This window comes from Fundulus heteroclitus, chromosome 13 (genome assembly GCF_011125445.2).
Source record: "Fundulus heteroclitus isolate FHET01 chromosome 13, MU-UCD_Fhet_4.1, whole genome shotgun sequence".
Classification (NCBI taxonomy): Eukaryota; Metazoa; Chordata; class Actinopteri; order Cyprinodontiformes; family Fundulidae; genus Fundulus; species Fundulus heteroclitus.
Window position 1 is genome coordinate 42,058,515 of NC_046373.1, and position 16,230 is coordinate 42,074,744.

Sequence of the window (16,230 nt, forward strand, 5' to 3'; positions counted from 1 at the left end):
CATTTCCAAACCCAAATCAACTAATGGCAGTCTCTCCTGTAATGTAAAGTATTTTAACCCTCCACACTGATCTGTATAAAACCTCATTAACAGCAGGATGGTTGATCTCTGATGATCAGACACTTTTCAGCAAAACCAGCTGAACCCTTTTCTGTATTGCTTTTTCTAAATAATAATAACAATAAACTGTTTACTCACTTTAAAACTACAGCAGAGCATTTTACCCAGGAATTTGTAATTCAAATAGAATAATAGCTGATAGAAAAATTAAATCAGCTGTTTACATTATTTTAAAAAAAACAGCTATCTCCCTTAGTTTACATTCTGCCTTGTATACTCCCCTTCATACAGCCTGCATGTCTTGGCTGCCAGATCAATAATACCAATAATTAATTAATTCAGGTTAAAAATGAACAAATTATCTAAAAAAAAATAAGCACACAGCTCCTGGTCTGCACAACTGCTTTAGAAAGTTTCTTCTTCATGAGTTGAGAGTTTTCTCTGATTTGCTCTTCGTCCTGTTCTGATTGTATTGCTGATTAACAAACAGGTTGTTAGTTTGAGCTGGAATGAAGCTAAACAAGCAAGACCTTTGATACAACTTTTATTTTTTACATCCAAGATAAAAAATATACTAATGTTATTAATGAAATATTAACACCCACATACACCATCCATCCTTTTTCTGACCCGCTCAATCCCTTATGGGGTTGCTGGTGCCCATCTCCAGTGTTCACTGCATACACCAACAAATATATAATCACACCCACATTCTTTTCAAACCAATCCGTTAAAATATATTTTAATTAAAAATGTGCAAGTTATGCTAATTAGTTCCTCTAAATTATCCTTAACCGTGAGGGTGGGTAGAGCCCAGCAGTCTCCACGTCCAGTCCTCCAGAGATTCTGTCCTGCAGCTTTTCCACCTGAATCAAGTGGCTGAGTTCCCTCATCAGCATCCAGTCCTTCAGCTCTGCAGAGGACCGCTAACCAGACATTCACCTGTATCAGGTGTGTTGGATAATGGAGGCATGTAAAAGCTGCAGGAAAGTAACTCTGGTAGACTGGAGTTGGACACGCTTGATAGAGACAATGAACAAAGAGATTAAAAAGGTAAAGACATAGTTCTGGTCACTGTGGACAAACAGCTGTTACTTTTTCCTTGGTAAGCTAGCAAGCAGAAACACTGACAATATTACCATAATATTATCATCAAGATAATATTGTATAGTTGTGCTACTCTGGAGCAGAATGGGGAAAAATGCTTAACTACAAGCTCAATAACTACAAAAACCAACAATAAATTGGATTTTAACGAGTGGCTTCTGATTTTTATATTAGGCTATATAGTAAAAAATAAAATGATACAATGTAACAGCCAAAAAGAAAAGTAACACCTCACCAAAACCAATGCATTATTTACATTCAATACCAGCTAAATTATATTTTAAGAAAACCTCAAAAAGTAACCTCAAAAGGTAAATTATTTGAAAACTAATTTAAAATGAATAACTTTATGGATATTTCTTATATGGAGAACCATTTGCTAACAACAAATGTTGCAACTGAAAGTCTTAAATCATCCAGGTTTTAAACCTCAAACCTTTCATGGTAAATATCTGCTGTCTCAGCAGAAAAACAGGATCTAGTCTTTCCTGCTATTATAGGACAAAACATTTTCTTTAATATTGAACTTTAGTTGGATTCAACTAAATAAAATTAAAAAGCAGTGTAAATTGGGCCATTTTCCAAACCTCTCACTGACAGAAATAACATTTGAAAAGAAAAACCAAACAATATGAAACTCTTCAATGAAGATGTTCCTCCGATGCTTAATTTAGATGCAGATTCAGGATGAGAGATTGGTTTTGATGCCTTCAGATCTTGGTGTTCAGAGTCCTCAGTTAGTTGTCGCATTACTGTTGACACATTTAAAAAGGCAGAAATAATATTTATATAATTTTTCTATGTACCTACAATGTTTAAGTCATGCCTATAAGCCACTGACGGAAAACAAGTTATAAGAATAGGACCTTACCTGCAGCAATGGTTTCTCTGACGAGGCACTGCGTTGGCTATGGTCTGAATTGTCACTAGTTAAAGATGACCAACTGCCTTGATGATCCTCTGAGCGAGGTTTTGGAGTCTTGGTGTCTTGAATATCTATGAAAAAATGCAAGTGAATTTTCAGAAACAAATGCCCTTTAGGAGGTTTTAGTATGATTTAACAAAAGCCTTGAGCTGAGTGTGGCAGGAGTGATGCGGAGACATAATGAGCAAAGCTTCTTTTAATAATTACCTCAAAACCTACAAGCTTAAGAAGACAACAACAGGACGACTACAACAGGGTAACAGAGAATCCAGCAATGGAGAAATAGAAACCATTGCCTATATTCACAAAGACTCTTAGAGTGCTCTCAGAGAGCTTTTATCTTAGCTTAAAAACTCCCTCCTTTTGATTAGATTAGAAATGTCTCACACATCAGTCAAACTTAGGCTATATCTGAAACGTTCTAATAACAGCTATTAGCTCCTCTTCCTTGACCTTTCACCGGGTCAACAGTCAGAACTCTATCGTGGGGAAGAAAGGACCTGCAGACTGCTGTGATGATTTCGGACAGCCTTTAACTCTGACATCATTACATGACAGAAACATGGATGATTCTAGTCAAATCCTACAGCCTTCTAAAAATGAACTAGAAAGTGCTCTCTCTTCTCTCTGGACATTTTCTTTGGCTTCTGTGAGATGGGCTGTGCTGATACATCATTTCACACAAACAATTGTGGGATACCTGAAGGCTTCTTCGCACCAGTAAGGGACATTGTAAGGTTTCTATGCTAAAGGAGCCATACAGGCTAAAAATTTTCCTTTCCCTTTCCTTACTGACAACATTTATCACAGCGACTGCTGATACACTTCTACTTTGGCTAAAGAATCCTTACTAATTGGACCATTTTAGATGCAGCCTTAGTCTTAGGATTCTTTGTGAATACTGGCACAGGAGCTTTAATACACTGTGAAATAACAGGGTGAAAATCAGGGGAGTAACAAACAGAATATTAGACAACTGGAGGGAAAGATGAGGCTGAGGAACTGAAGATGGCATGAAACAGAAGTAAACTATAAACTAACAAACAGACAAGAGTGACACTGTTAGACAAAATCTTTAGTAGTGAAAGAAAATCTCTGGTCCTAAGCTTGACTTCGTGGTCTATGGCTGTTCAGAGGGAAAAAATAACAGAAAATCAATTCAGCTCTTTATCAAACAAAGACCACAAAACAAATATCAAACGGTGTCAAAAGATTTTCTGGTAAAATTGTCCAGTGTTGTGAATACGGACGCTGATCGTTTTCTTCTTTAGCTCGACCATGTGCACTTACAATGCTGCCTTTCATAAGTCCTCTTCTCCTCATTTTTATTGTCAGCATCTAGTAATGAGATTATAAAAACTTATGATTAACTCTTAAGTCACAAACATCTTAATTCAACCTTTTTCTGAAGTGGTTCAGCAGCAGCAACAAATCTACAGTCCTGCAACTCCTAATGGAAACTAACAGGAGTTTTTATCAATATTCTACATTATTTAACTTCCACAAGTACTTAAATAAGCTAAAAAACTATTTAAAATAGGTATTTAGCAATTAGTTATGCTTGACAGGGACAAGATATGAGAATATAAACCCACTGTTACCTCAGTAGGTTTAGAGTATTTGAGAACAACTTCAGCAGTTTTACTGTAGTTGTTCCTCTCGAGATGAAGTTAAATAAATATGAATTAAAATTTTAACAATAAGAGTTCATGAGTTATTCTGACTTCCTGTCCAAACGTCTTTCACTATTTTACTTAGACTACAAAAAGTTCATTTTTTTCTGAGATGTCGCTGATTTTGCCCGGTCACTGTTTCATGACTTGGTAGTTTGGTCATTTTTTGACCAATAAAGACACAACCACTGAACTTCTGATAGGTTCACACCGCGTCAGATTATATATAGCTCTAATGTATAAATCAGATCAATTTCTTAAGAATTAAAACAGGAAAAGGAAGATAAAATATTCGTCTCTTACCATTCTTCTTCTTGTAAAGAATGAATCCAACCACACCAATGAGACCAAGGACAACCAGAGCAACAACAACAGGGATGATGATGATCATCATCATCATATTTGCTGTTGAGAAGAAAAACCAGGTCAGACTCCAGCAGAGTTACAGGTTTGTTTGTGTCTTTTATCCCAGTTTATCTGAACATTGTTACCAGATTTTAGTTTTGTTTATCTTTTACTTTTACCGGTTTCTGTGCATAAATGTATTTAGTTCCAGTTTCTATAATGGTGAGTTGCTAATAAATGCACACATTTTTTTTAAGTTTTTATAAATCTGGTTTTTAAATTAATGCATTGAATTGTTGGGGTTTAACATAAACTAAATTAATAAAGTTGAAAGTTTTAATTGACACTTCAAGCCCCAAACAACAAGGACAAATTGTAATAGCAGAAAATAACTTTTTAAACATTTTAATTTTATATAAGAAGCTTTTATAATCATGTCAAGAAAAACTGCTTGTCATCCGTGAAACTTAACATATATCTAAAAAGACAAACAGAGCAGTCAGAACAATATCAGCAGATAAACTAAACACATGTGGCTCTTTTACTTACGTTCATTGCTCCTGATTCCTGTTTTCTCCAGTCGATGGACGATATCTTCTTTGACTCCAGAGAGCTGAAACACACATTCATACTTGTTCCAGTCTTCAGGTGCAACAGATGACAGATAGATGTCAACGTTCATCTGGAAGGTCCCATCATTGTTAGGGAGGATCTCTCCTTTGACCACACCATCATGAACCTCCTCTCCATCTTTCCTCCAGAACATCTCTGCTCTGTTGGGGTAGAAACCTGTAGCATGGCAGCTGACTGGAGACGAGGAAGACTTCTGGAGGAAGGAGACTGATGGAAGATCTGCAGATGGAGAATCAAGAAGTTCACATATAAACTGATTATAAAGATACATGTCTGATGAAAAGTAAATAGCCTGAAAGGTTTCAGGGCTGGAGACCAGCCTTAGATACACAAACAGAACTGAGTCATTTAGTCAAAAATGTGGTTAGAAATCAGTATTTAGATGAGAGTTAGAATATTCCCATTGAGTATTTCTAGTAAAAGAAAACATAAAAATAATCAGTTCATACAAAGAAAAATGAAGATATGAGACTATACCTGTTCTCATCAGAGAGCTCCTCCCAAAGTTGACATACTTCTTCAGCCACTCAGCACAAATCTGGTTGAAGTAGTACTGTTGCACAGCAAGCCCAACTCTGTCATTGTTCCATTTGTTTTTAGAAAGTTCAGCCTGTTGTTTTGGAGCGATCCATCTGTTTTCCTTCATGTCCCATATTAGCCAGTCTACCCCATCATAACCATGCTGTTGATAACCAGTAACCTCTTCAGTCTCATCATCCCACTCACAGCCGTACATGTACTGGACAATGTGGACACCTGAGGACAAAGAATGCAGAAAACTAAGATGATATTTTGTATTTTTCTAAACATCAGTTTACATTACATAACACAGCAACAGACATCTTGGGCAAAAAGAGAGAAACCAACAGAAACTGCTGAGAAAATATTCTAAAAGTTATTTATCATCATCCACAGAAACCTTCATCGTGAACAGATTTAATGTCTGCAGTTTATCTCCACTGATTAAAAGTAGTTTAACTTAAAATGAATCAGATGAACATTTTGGACCTTTAAATCTCCTGGTTAATTTATGTATACATGCAGTCAGACAGCTGGTTTACCAGCCTGATGGGAGACGTTATAGACCACTGAGAGGTTCTGTTCTCTGAAGGACCGTTCAGGTCCAGGTTCTCACTCTGCAGCTTCAGCTTCTAGTCTCTATTCTCCAGCAGTAGCTCTGATCTTTCTGCTCGGTCAGCTCCTCTCAGTCAGGAACCTTTCAGCTGATCATCAGTAGCTCCATGGAAACAAACCCACCTGCCCACAAATATACCGACCAGAACCAGAACCACTGACCCAGCAGCTCCTCCTCTAGAAAGCAGCTAAATCTACAGCAGATGTTGGACCTGATGGTTCTTCTGCTGCGTTGGTGAAGATGTTCCTCCTGATCAGAGGAGACCTGATTAACCTTCAGTCCAGACAACAATAAACTGAGTTTGTGATCATCTGGACGCTCTGAGCTGCTTCCAGCTGCCATCGGTCCGTTCTTCCAGCTGCGTCTGGATGAACCCAGTTCAGCTGCTCTCATGTCGTCGTTTCTCTGCTGGTGCTGCCAGACGACTGCAGCAGCAGAACCTGCTTGAGGCTCATGAAGCTTCCTGCTGACCAGACAAACTGGGTTTCTGCTCTGAGCTGCTGAGACGTTGGTGAAACCAGGTTCTGGAGAACATGAAGGGCACGGTTCCTGGAGATGCAGCTTCATCCCAGCAGCTGCAGCAGAGACACTCAACCCCGTCTGAACCGTTTTATGGGTTTTCTACAAGAGTTTCATCCGACCTGCAGAACCTGAAGGGAAAACTGCTTCCAGCTGCTCAAAGTTCTGGTTCCCCCTGAATAAAGGTTCTGTTTCACTGCTGAGCTTCACTGTTAACACTCTGGATGCAGCTGGACCTCTGCCTCCTGGACCATGGTTCTGCTGGTTCTCCTGGGATCTACAGCTACTGAGAGGAGAACCACACCTGGGTTTAACGTTCCTCTCATGGTTCTGGTTCTGCTACAGCAGCAGAGGTCCAACTCTTCTCCATCAGCACCGAGGAGACAAATAATCCGTCCCCGTCTGGTTTATGTCCGTCTCTGAACAGACGGAGGAGAAAAGCTGGATGTTCTGGATCAGAGCGGTTCTGGTTCTGCTTCACTGAACGTTTCTGACCCAGAATAAAATCCCTGCTAGACTGAGAGCAGCTCAACAGAGGAGATGATGGACAGAACCGAGCTTTAACCGGGTCAGACCGTCTGACACATGTTGGCTCTCAGCTACGGTCCAAACACCTCTGAACTAAAACAGAACCAGAACATATTCTGACCCGTTTGGTTCCAGATCAGCATGAAAACACGTGAGGCTCTGCAGTGTTTACAGGTGGGAGCGGCTGCAGCAGAACCAGAACCAGCAGGTAAATGTCAGGAAGCTGGAGAACCAGAACCTTTTCCTGAAGCGGGTCTGATGTCTCCAGGTTTGACATGAAGGTTTTCTGCTGACTGGCAGTGATGGAGACACAGAGAGGAAATCATCTAAAATATCAGCTTTTTATTCCATTTTAGCTTTTATTCTTCATTTGGATCATTAATGTATTTATATGATCATTGTTTTATTCTCTCACCTCAATATTTAAACAGTTCAGAACATGTTTTATTGATTAGAGGAGAAATTATATTTAGATTTATTGTCATTTTAGCCATAAACAGATTTTTCTGATCACTAAATTATTATTATTATTATTATTATTATTTCAGTGTGTCTTCAGCTGCTCTTCAGCCGGGCCTGGTACCAACATGGAGGTCCAGATATTCATGACTGAGGGGAAGTTTAATTCTAAGTTCCTCGTTTGTAGTTTCACTGGAGGAGATACGAGCCGAGGGGAAGGAGAAAGGAGCTTTTCTGTTCAGGAAAACATCTTTGAGTTGACAGGAGAAAAAATAATCAGGACCTGTAAGACGACTTGAAGCCACAAACCCAGCAGAGTCACTATCGGGTCGTTCCAGTAAACAGCAGCAGCCTGTCAGTCATTATTTTTGTTTCTGAGCTCAACGTTGATCAGAAATGGCGTCACATCAGGATCCAGACACCCAGGACACATTAAACCGTTTTTATTTCTCTATTTTTACTAATATAAAACTTCTGCTATTTTCTTTTCTTTTATCAAAGACATTATTACAGAATAAAGTGGGAAAATACGTCAGTTTGCCAGCAGAAGTTCTTCAGAAAACGGCTCATCAACATAATGACAACACGATCTTTTCTTTGTTTTCCTGACTTTGATGAGAAAATGTTCCAGTTGACCATAAAGACACAATCTGAAACATCAGATTCACCCCCAGACAATGAAAACTCCTCTGATCATCATTAATCTACGGCTTCGTTTATTAACGGACACGACCAGCCGCTCAAACGTTTGGACTCATCTTCTCATTCAGAGGTTTGTCTTTATTTTTATTACCACCTCTGGAAACTCCTTCAAGACGTTTGAAACCGTTTCAGGAGACGAAGCTCATGAAGCTGATGGAGAGACGGCCAAGAGGACCAAAGCAGAGATTAAAACTAAGTGGAGGTGTTTAGAAAAAGCTAAAATATACAAAATGTTTAGAGTTATTTCACTATTTTGTGTTTGATCCATAATTCTATATTCTTTAGAGTCATAGTCTGACATCTTCACTATGGATCTGCATGTAGAAAGTCCTAAAATGAGGAAAAGGCCCTGAAGGTCAAAGGTCAGTCCACATTTCCTGACTGCTGGTGTCGGCCTGTAACGTCATCGTCAGCACGGCTGACTTTCATCCAGCCTCCCTGAGCTCAGACATTCTCCCTCTGCTGCGGCGCCTGAAGCCAGCGGGGGGGTCGTTACGCTGCGTCCACACGCAGCATCCAGCCGTGGATCTCTCCTTCTGTTCTGCTCCTGCTCTTCTGGACCGTCACAGCTCCAAACCTTGGTGGTCTCCTTTCAGAGCGGCAGCTTTCTCAGCCTCAGCCCTGATTCCAGATCATCTCTCCTCTCTTTGTGCCTCTGGTCGTAACGACGCCTGCTGAAGGCTGAGGGTGAAGCTGTTCTCTGAGGAGATGTTTCATGGTGGTGTGAGCAGACCCAGCCAGGTCTGGACTCCTGCTTGACCTTTAACCCACGACCAGCAGGCTGCAGCCAGCAGGAAAAAGCTCTTTGATTTATTTCCTGTAACTCCAGATTCTGAGGATTGCTGCAGCCCTTTAAGCTCCTCACTGGTTCCTGAATGACTGTAGAAACAAAACCATCAGGGAACCAGGGGTCCGGTCCCAGCAGCATTTATTCTCAGTGATACGGGTTGAGGCGGTTAAGGGGGGTCTGGGTCTCTAAATGTATCAGATTGTGAGGACAAGTCTTCTCAAACGCTATAAATTTAACAACACAATTCTGGTCGGTAATGGAAAACATCCGGCGGCGCCCCTGGCGGCAGCAGCCGAACACAGCTCTGCACCAACTCGTGGACTTTTTGCATAAAAATGCATAAAAATGCCGCCAAACTCGCTAGAAACCTCTCATCTACCCAGCCGATCAGCACTTGACCGCGAGCGCCTGTTGGAGTTACGATCAAGTTGTGTTTTTGGACTTTTAAATACCACGCTCGACTGCTTACGTGACTGTGGCGTCCTACGGAGACCAGCCCCGGAGGCCTGTGAAGGGGCGGCCTCGACGAGCAGCTCACGCCGGAGGAGAGCGACGCGGAAGCGGTGTAGCCGGCCGAAGAAGCGTGGGTGCCAAGGAGGCTTAGCAGCGAGGCTAAAGGCTAACCCATTCAGACCGCCGCTACCATCCATCTGGCTTTCCAACGTTCGCTCACTGGACAACAAAATGGACCATTTACAACTCGAGCTCTCTACAAAGAGGGAGTTCAGGGACTGCTGCGCTGTCACTCTGACCGAAACATGGCTTTCATCATCAATCCCAGACAACGCCGTTAGCCTGGAGGGGCTAGCTACTTTCCGCGCCGACAGACAGACAGAACTCTGCGGTAAGTCCCGAGGAGGCGGACTCTGCGTTTACACCAATAACACCTGGTGTAAAAATGCTAGATTAGTCACAAGTCTCTGCTCTCCGGACATTGAGCTTATGATTATTAGCTGCAGACCTTTTTATCTGCCTAGAGAGTTCACTGTTGTTATCATCGCAGCGGTTTACGTCCCTCCCAGCGCAAACACAACAGAGGCTATGACTGTTCTCTATCGGACTATCTCTGAGCTGCAATCTGCACACACAGAGGGTGTTTTCATCATTGCTGGGGATTTTAACCAGGCAAATATGAAAACTGTTCTCCCTCATTTCTACCAACATGTGGATTTTGCAACTCGGGGAGAGAACACTCTAGACTTAGTCTACACAAACATTAAAGGAGCATTCAGAGCAGCCCCCCGCCCACACCTGGGCTCTTCAGACCACCTTTCTGTGATGCTATTCCCAGCATACAAGCCCCTGCTGATCAGAGCAAAACCAACAGCGAGGCAGGTGAGGGTGTGGACTGAGGGAGCAATGGAGGCGCTCCAGGACTGTTTTGAGTGCTCTGACTGGAACATGTTCAAAGCTGCAGCAACTTATGAGGACAAGATCAACATTGATGAGTACGCCATGACTGTGTCAGCCTACATCAACAAATGCATTGAGGACGTCAGCACCACCAAGACCATCATCACCCGAGCCAACCAACGACCCTGGATTACTGCGGAGGTCCGTCAAGCGCTAAAAGCACGGAACTCAGCCTTCAAGTCTGGTGACAAGGAGGCACTGAGGACAGCGAGAGCCAACCTGAACCGTGCCATCAGGCTAGCAAAGCGGAACCACAGTCAGAAAATCCAGGAGCTTTTCCATGACGCCAGCAACACCAGGAGCATGTGGAAAGGCATCCGGGCGATCACTGAATACAACACGCCCTCCCCCCCGGTGGGTGAAGTTGATGCTGACTTCCTCAATGGACTAAATAACTTCTTTGGGAGGTTCGAGGCACTAAACAGCACTCCAGCAGTGAAAGCTGTTCCCCATCAGGAAGAGGAGGTCCTCTGCCTTGACACCGCCAACGTGTGGAAGACTCTGAGGAGAGTCAACCCGCGGAAGGCCCCAGGCCCCGACAACATACCTAGGCGGATGCTCAAGGAGTGTGCAGGTCAGCTGGCTGGTGTCCTCACAGACATTTTTAACACCTCGCTGGACCAAGCCACAGTGCCAACATGCTTCAAGTCTGCCTCAATCATTCCGGTGCCAAAGAAACCTCAAGTCACCTGTTTCAACGACTACCGGCCTGTTGCACTGACTCCCATCATGATGAAGTGCTTTGAAAGGCTGGTAAAGGAACACATCGTCTCCAGTCTCCCATCAACACTCGACCCGTTCCAGTTTGCCTACCGACGGAACCGCTCCACTGAGGACGCCATCTCCTCTGCTCTTCACCTGAGCCTGGCACACCTGGAGGAGAAGAACACGCACGTGCGGATGCTGTTCCTGGACTTCAGTTCAGCGTTCAACACCATCATCCCACAGCATCTGGTGGAAAAACTGGAACATCTGGGCTTCAGCACACCCCTTCAAAACTGGCTGCTAGACTTCCTAACCAACAGACCTCAGTCAGTCCGGGTCGGACAGAACACCTCTGATGTCGTCACCCTCAGCACGGGCTCCCCTCAGGGCTGCGTCCTGAGCCCCCTGCTGTTCACCCTGATGACACACGACTGCGTCCCCAGGTTCACCACCAATCACATCGTGAAGTTTGCAGACGACACAACGGTGGTGGGCCTGATCAGAGACGACAACGACCAGGACTACAGAGAGGAGGTGGAGCAGCTGGTGGGCCGGTGCAGAGACAACAGCCTGATCCTGAACGTGGAGAAGACGAAGGAGCTCATCGTCGACTTCAGGAAAAACTGGCCTCACCATGCTCCACTGCTCATCAACAACTCAGCGGTGGAGGTGGTCAGCAGCACCAAGTTCCTGGGGATGCACATCACGAACAACCTCACCTGGACTGTGAACACCACGTCACTGGTGAAGAGGGCACAGAAGCGACTGTACTTTCTGCGGAGGATGAGGAGAGCCCGCCTGCCCCCGCCCATCCTCACGACCTTCTACAGAAGCACCATAGAGAGTATTCTGACCAGCTGTCTCTCTGTGTGGTGTGGAGGCTGCAGTGCCTCCAACTGGAAGAACGTGAGGAGAGTGGTGAGGACAGCAGAAGAGATCATCGGGGCTCCTCTTCCCTCCATTAAGGACATTTCATCGCAGCGCTGTGTGTCTCGAGCCCGTAACATCATCAGGGACCCCTCACACCCCCACCATGGACTATTCTCCCTGCTGCCCTCTGGAAAGAGGTTCCGCAGCATCCGCTGCAGGTCCACAAGGTTCAGCAAAAGCTTTTTCCCTGCTGCCATCAGACTGTTGAACTGCTGAAGTACAAAAGTGTACACACTAGATTCGCTGATTTGCACATTTGCACATTTGCACATTGTATCGTATCCTGAAAAATTTATGCTGCACCTTAACCGGAAACGCACTGCAAAACTGTGTACAATGCAACTGTCTACTTTTAAATCACTGCTGCACCCTACTGCATATTTGTCTACATTTGGTTTACATTGTTTACATTTCAACTGCCTACTGTTCACTGCTGCACTTTATCCGGAAGCAAATTGAAATTTATCCTGTAAGTGACTGCGATTGATCACTGCACTTTATCCTGTACTGTAATTCACTGCAAGGTATCCTGTAGAGTTACTGCAATATTTCTGAGCTGTGTGAAAACGAAATTTCGTTCTGTATGTATACAAAATGACAATAAAGAAAGTCTAAGTCTAAGTCTAAGTCTACCCACTGCACAGTGGCGCAGTGGGTAGCGCTGTTGCCTTGCAGCAAGAAGGTTCTGGGTTCAAGTACACCCCTGGATCTTTCTGCATGGAGTTTGCATGTTCTCCCTGTGCATGCGTGGGTTCTCTCCGGGTACTCCGGCTTCCTCCCACAGACCAAAAACATGACTGTTAGGTTAATTGGCTTCTCCAAATTGTCCTTAGGTGTGAGTGTGTGCGTGAATGGTTGTTTGTCCTGTTTGTCTCTGTGTTGCCCTGCGACAGACTGGCGACCTGTCCAGGGTGTACCCCGCCTCTCGCCCAGTGAATGCTGGAGATAGGCACCGGCACCCCCCGCGACCTCATGAGGGATAAAGCGGTTCGGAAAATGGATGGAATGGATGGAATGGTAAATTTCAGTAACTTGGAGATGTTTGATTGAAGTAGATTAAAGTGATAAGAAATTTTAAAAGGACAGAAGTAATAATGAATCGTTTTCTAAGACTTAAACATACCAGTTAATACACCAACGTAATTTAAACAATTACTCTTTTATTTATTCAATAAATATAAAAATTTGAAAAATCATTCTAATTTCTATTGCTTGAACTTTTTTCCCCTTCCTTTTTTAAATCCTGACAAGCAATTGTTAAAATTATTTTGAAATATAACATCAATTACATAAAAAAAAAAAAAAGTTTAAAGTGGACTGCTAGGTTTTTTTCTGTATATGCACAGAGAGAGCAGGAAGCAAACTGTGTAGAGTTGCTAGAAATGTTTGACATTGTGCATAACTCACCTCCAGTCTGGTTGAAGCGCTGCTTAACAATATCAATGCTAGCTTTGAAGCTTTGCTCAGCACCAATGGATATCTGAGTCTGTGTCTCCCAGTATTCAGGACCTTCACTCTCAGCCATCCAGTCCTGCTTGGGAGTCTCTCTTCTAACGAAGCCATCAAAGTAGGTGAACGGCTGGTCATCCACCATCCCAACAGTCACAAACTCTGGAAAGCTTTTTAGTCCAGATGATGCCGTGTAGAAGTATTTGAGTGAATGAGTAACTATGGCAAAAGAAAAGGTTTTTATTCTCACATTCAAAAAGTGGATTCAAAGAAACAAGATTAAATAGCTACAATCCAATTCTGTAATGACATTATGATGACTATATTTAGACAATTTAGAAACATATCCCAATATATCTATATTGAACAAATATCATCAACATCTATATTCTAGTATTTATTGACTTTCTATGACCTGGGTAGCTGGTCAACAGAAATATGCAGTTCTCCATATGGTGTAATTCAGATTAATAATCTACCCTGATAATTTAAACAATAATGGTAAAATCAAGCAAAACCTGAAAATAATTTATTGGACTCTGAATTTATTAATTTACCCACCAAACTTTTTTTAACTGATAAAGATTAACTTCAAGTTTGTCATTTTTATTTTGATTCAAAGCTTTTGCATAATTAAGAAAGGTCTTGAATCTATATTTAAAATAAAACATGTTGAAAATAAAAAAGATCAAAGCTAAGACCAGAGGATCTGTGTATATTCTGAAAAGAGGATTTTCTTATTTGAGTAGTAACAAAAAAATAAAAACAGCCGTTATATGACCTTGTGTTTTATAATATAAAATGTGCATTAAAATACAAACTTTTTTAATTTGTGCCAATTAATATTTGAATAAAATTTTTACATATGGTTTAATTTTCCTTTAATATTCAATACATTAAAAACTCAACATTTCTGGCTTACAGAAAGGAAAAGGGTAATATTTTCATCATTCTAGAGGGAGGCAATTAATTATGTGACCATAATAATAAAAGTAAAAAAAAAAAAAAGAAAAAAAATGACAGAAAAACTGTTTTGAAAATGCGTGCTGGAAAAGGGAGGACACTAGAAGCAAAGTTATACATTGTGGTTTAGGGTGTGAGGTGCACTGCTAATAACTTTAAATGGTGTTGCAGAAACAAATGTAATGTCTCTAAAAAGGAACTATCCCTGATTCTGCACAAATTAAAACCTTGAGTGAGAATATAGTTTAGCTTAAACTGTAAGTCCCATCCCCAAACGTTTTTGTCCCAAGAGAAAACCCTCCTTCTGTTCCTTCTGGTATCCTTCCAGTCAACATTCATGAGCCAAAATCTGCACCTGCAGCTCGTGCACAATCCTCCGGAGGATACAAGGCTTCATCAAGGGATCTTATTGGTTTACTTTGAAATAAATTGCTACGTCTTGAATAAATTATATTTTCTTATGTGAATGGTCAACGCCCCTCGTTGTGCCATTAGCAGAGAAAAGTCGTCCCTGGTTGTCCGTAGTTCACTGCTTATTCCTACTATAACAGCCTGGACTCACTTGATTGCACAATTAATTAGTCAATTGTTACCATCAAATTATGTATTTCTACTCATAATACAATGCCTTAAAAAACATTTTCCTTAACCAGACAAAACTATTACTAGTATAGTTTCTAGGGATGCACGATATCTATCGGACCCATAAAATATCGGCCAATTTGGTGGAATTTTATTCAGGCAGAGTAGCCCCAAAGCGTGACAAGACCTGTCGATTTTGCGCTCCTTACTATTATACTATCAGGATCCAGGCTTGGCTCTGTTATTCCCTCACTATAAATAAACAAACATGTCTTCACCAGTGTGGTCGTTTTTCTTGGTATTAGAAGATGACAACAGCATTGCAGTTTGCAAAACCTGTTCATGAAAGGATTTCGAGAGGAGGAATGCTTCGGGTTTTAACACAACTGAAAAATCGTCATGCCAGTACTACGCCGTGGCAGCACAGCCTGCCACAGGAAGTGCGAAACGAGCTGCCACTGCCACGAATTGAGATTGCTGTCTATCTAAAACTGCTGGAATATTAAACAGGACAGCATAGATTGGGCTTTTATTATTTTAGCAACGACCTAAATAGATTCTGAGGTAAAAATTGTACAGACATTAGTTCAAATAACAGTTGCAAAATAAAAAAAAATAAAAATGGTACAATGGCATCATTGTAATTGGACCTGACCCAAAGTTGTTTAGTGAAACAATAACCAAGATAATGTGCAGTAATAAAATATAGTTTGACATATTTATTTGGAACAGTGTCGTACGTCCGTGTTCAAATGCTTCTGCCTTTTTATGTTTACTACAGAGGAAATAACAGTAAGACAAACAGTGTAGTTTAGATTTGTGGTAAAATACTGGGTGTTACTTCATTTTATGAAATATATTTATTTATACAATCAACTGATTTAATGTTAGAGATAGATTTGAAAACCCCAAAATAACCCAGGTTATCTAAATAATATAGTTTTTTTTATTCACAGCGAACACATACATGGACAGTAAACACAACGAATATGATAACTTCCCCCTCTAGTGGCTTATACTTTAATTTGCTGCTTTTAGATATAAAGTCACTTTTAAGGTTTAAACACACTTTTGTAGCTTTTTTAATCTATTAAACCTAAGAAAATCTATTGTTCTTAAAATATATCTTAATTCTTTGTTTGTCCAAGAAAAATATTGTATCTTATTATTATTTAACCAATTTGAAGAGTGACTAAAAAAAATGTTAAATAAATAAATCAACAGCGTTTCGCTTCCCATCCAGGAGGCTTTCTCAATTCAAAATGTCTGGAGTAGTGAGGAGTTCATAGTTCTGATCTTTATATTGGAGAAA

At 41.4% G+C, this 16,230-nt stretch overlaps 1 protein-coding gene across 1 annotated transcript; it reads right to left on the reverse strand.

The window, feature by feature from the left end:
* Positions 1-587: 587 nt before the first annotated feature.
* LOC105923098 (major histocompatibility complex class I-related gene protein) lies at positions 588-5,823 on the reverse strand. Its single transcript, XM_036145824.1, has 6 exons — positions 5,805-5,823; positions 5,221-5,499; positions 4,660-4,962; positions 4,069-4,170; positions 3,383-3,430; positions 588-2,163 (listed from the first exon to the last, which is right to left on the reverse strand). The coding sequence occupies exons 2-6, from the start codon at positions 5,477-5,479 to the stop codon at positions 1,994-1,996; spliced, it is 882 nt and encodes a 293-aa protein (XP_036001717.1). The 5' UTR covers positions 5,480-5,499; positions 5,805-5,823; the 3' UTR covers positions 588-1,993.
* Positions 5,824-16,230: the final 10,407 nt, after the last annotated feature.

Excerpts from the sequence above, each read along its gene's own strand:
- LOC105923098 (XM_036145824.1), bottom strand. The coding sequence starts at position 5,479 with ATGTACGGCTGTGAGTGGGATGATGAGACTGAAGAGGTTACTGGTTAT. Across the intron at positions 3,431-4,068 it reads TCTTTACAAGAAGAAGAATG|ATGCTGACAATAAAAATGAG; the intron begins GTAAGAGACGAA and ends TCTCATTACTAG. Across the intron at positions 2,164-3,382 it reads GACTTATGAAAGGCAGCATT|ATATTCAAGACACCAAGACT; the intron begins GTAAGTGCACAT and ends ATTTTTTCATAG.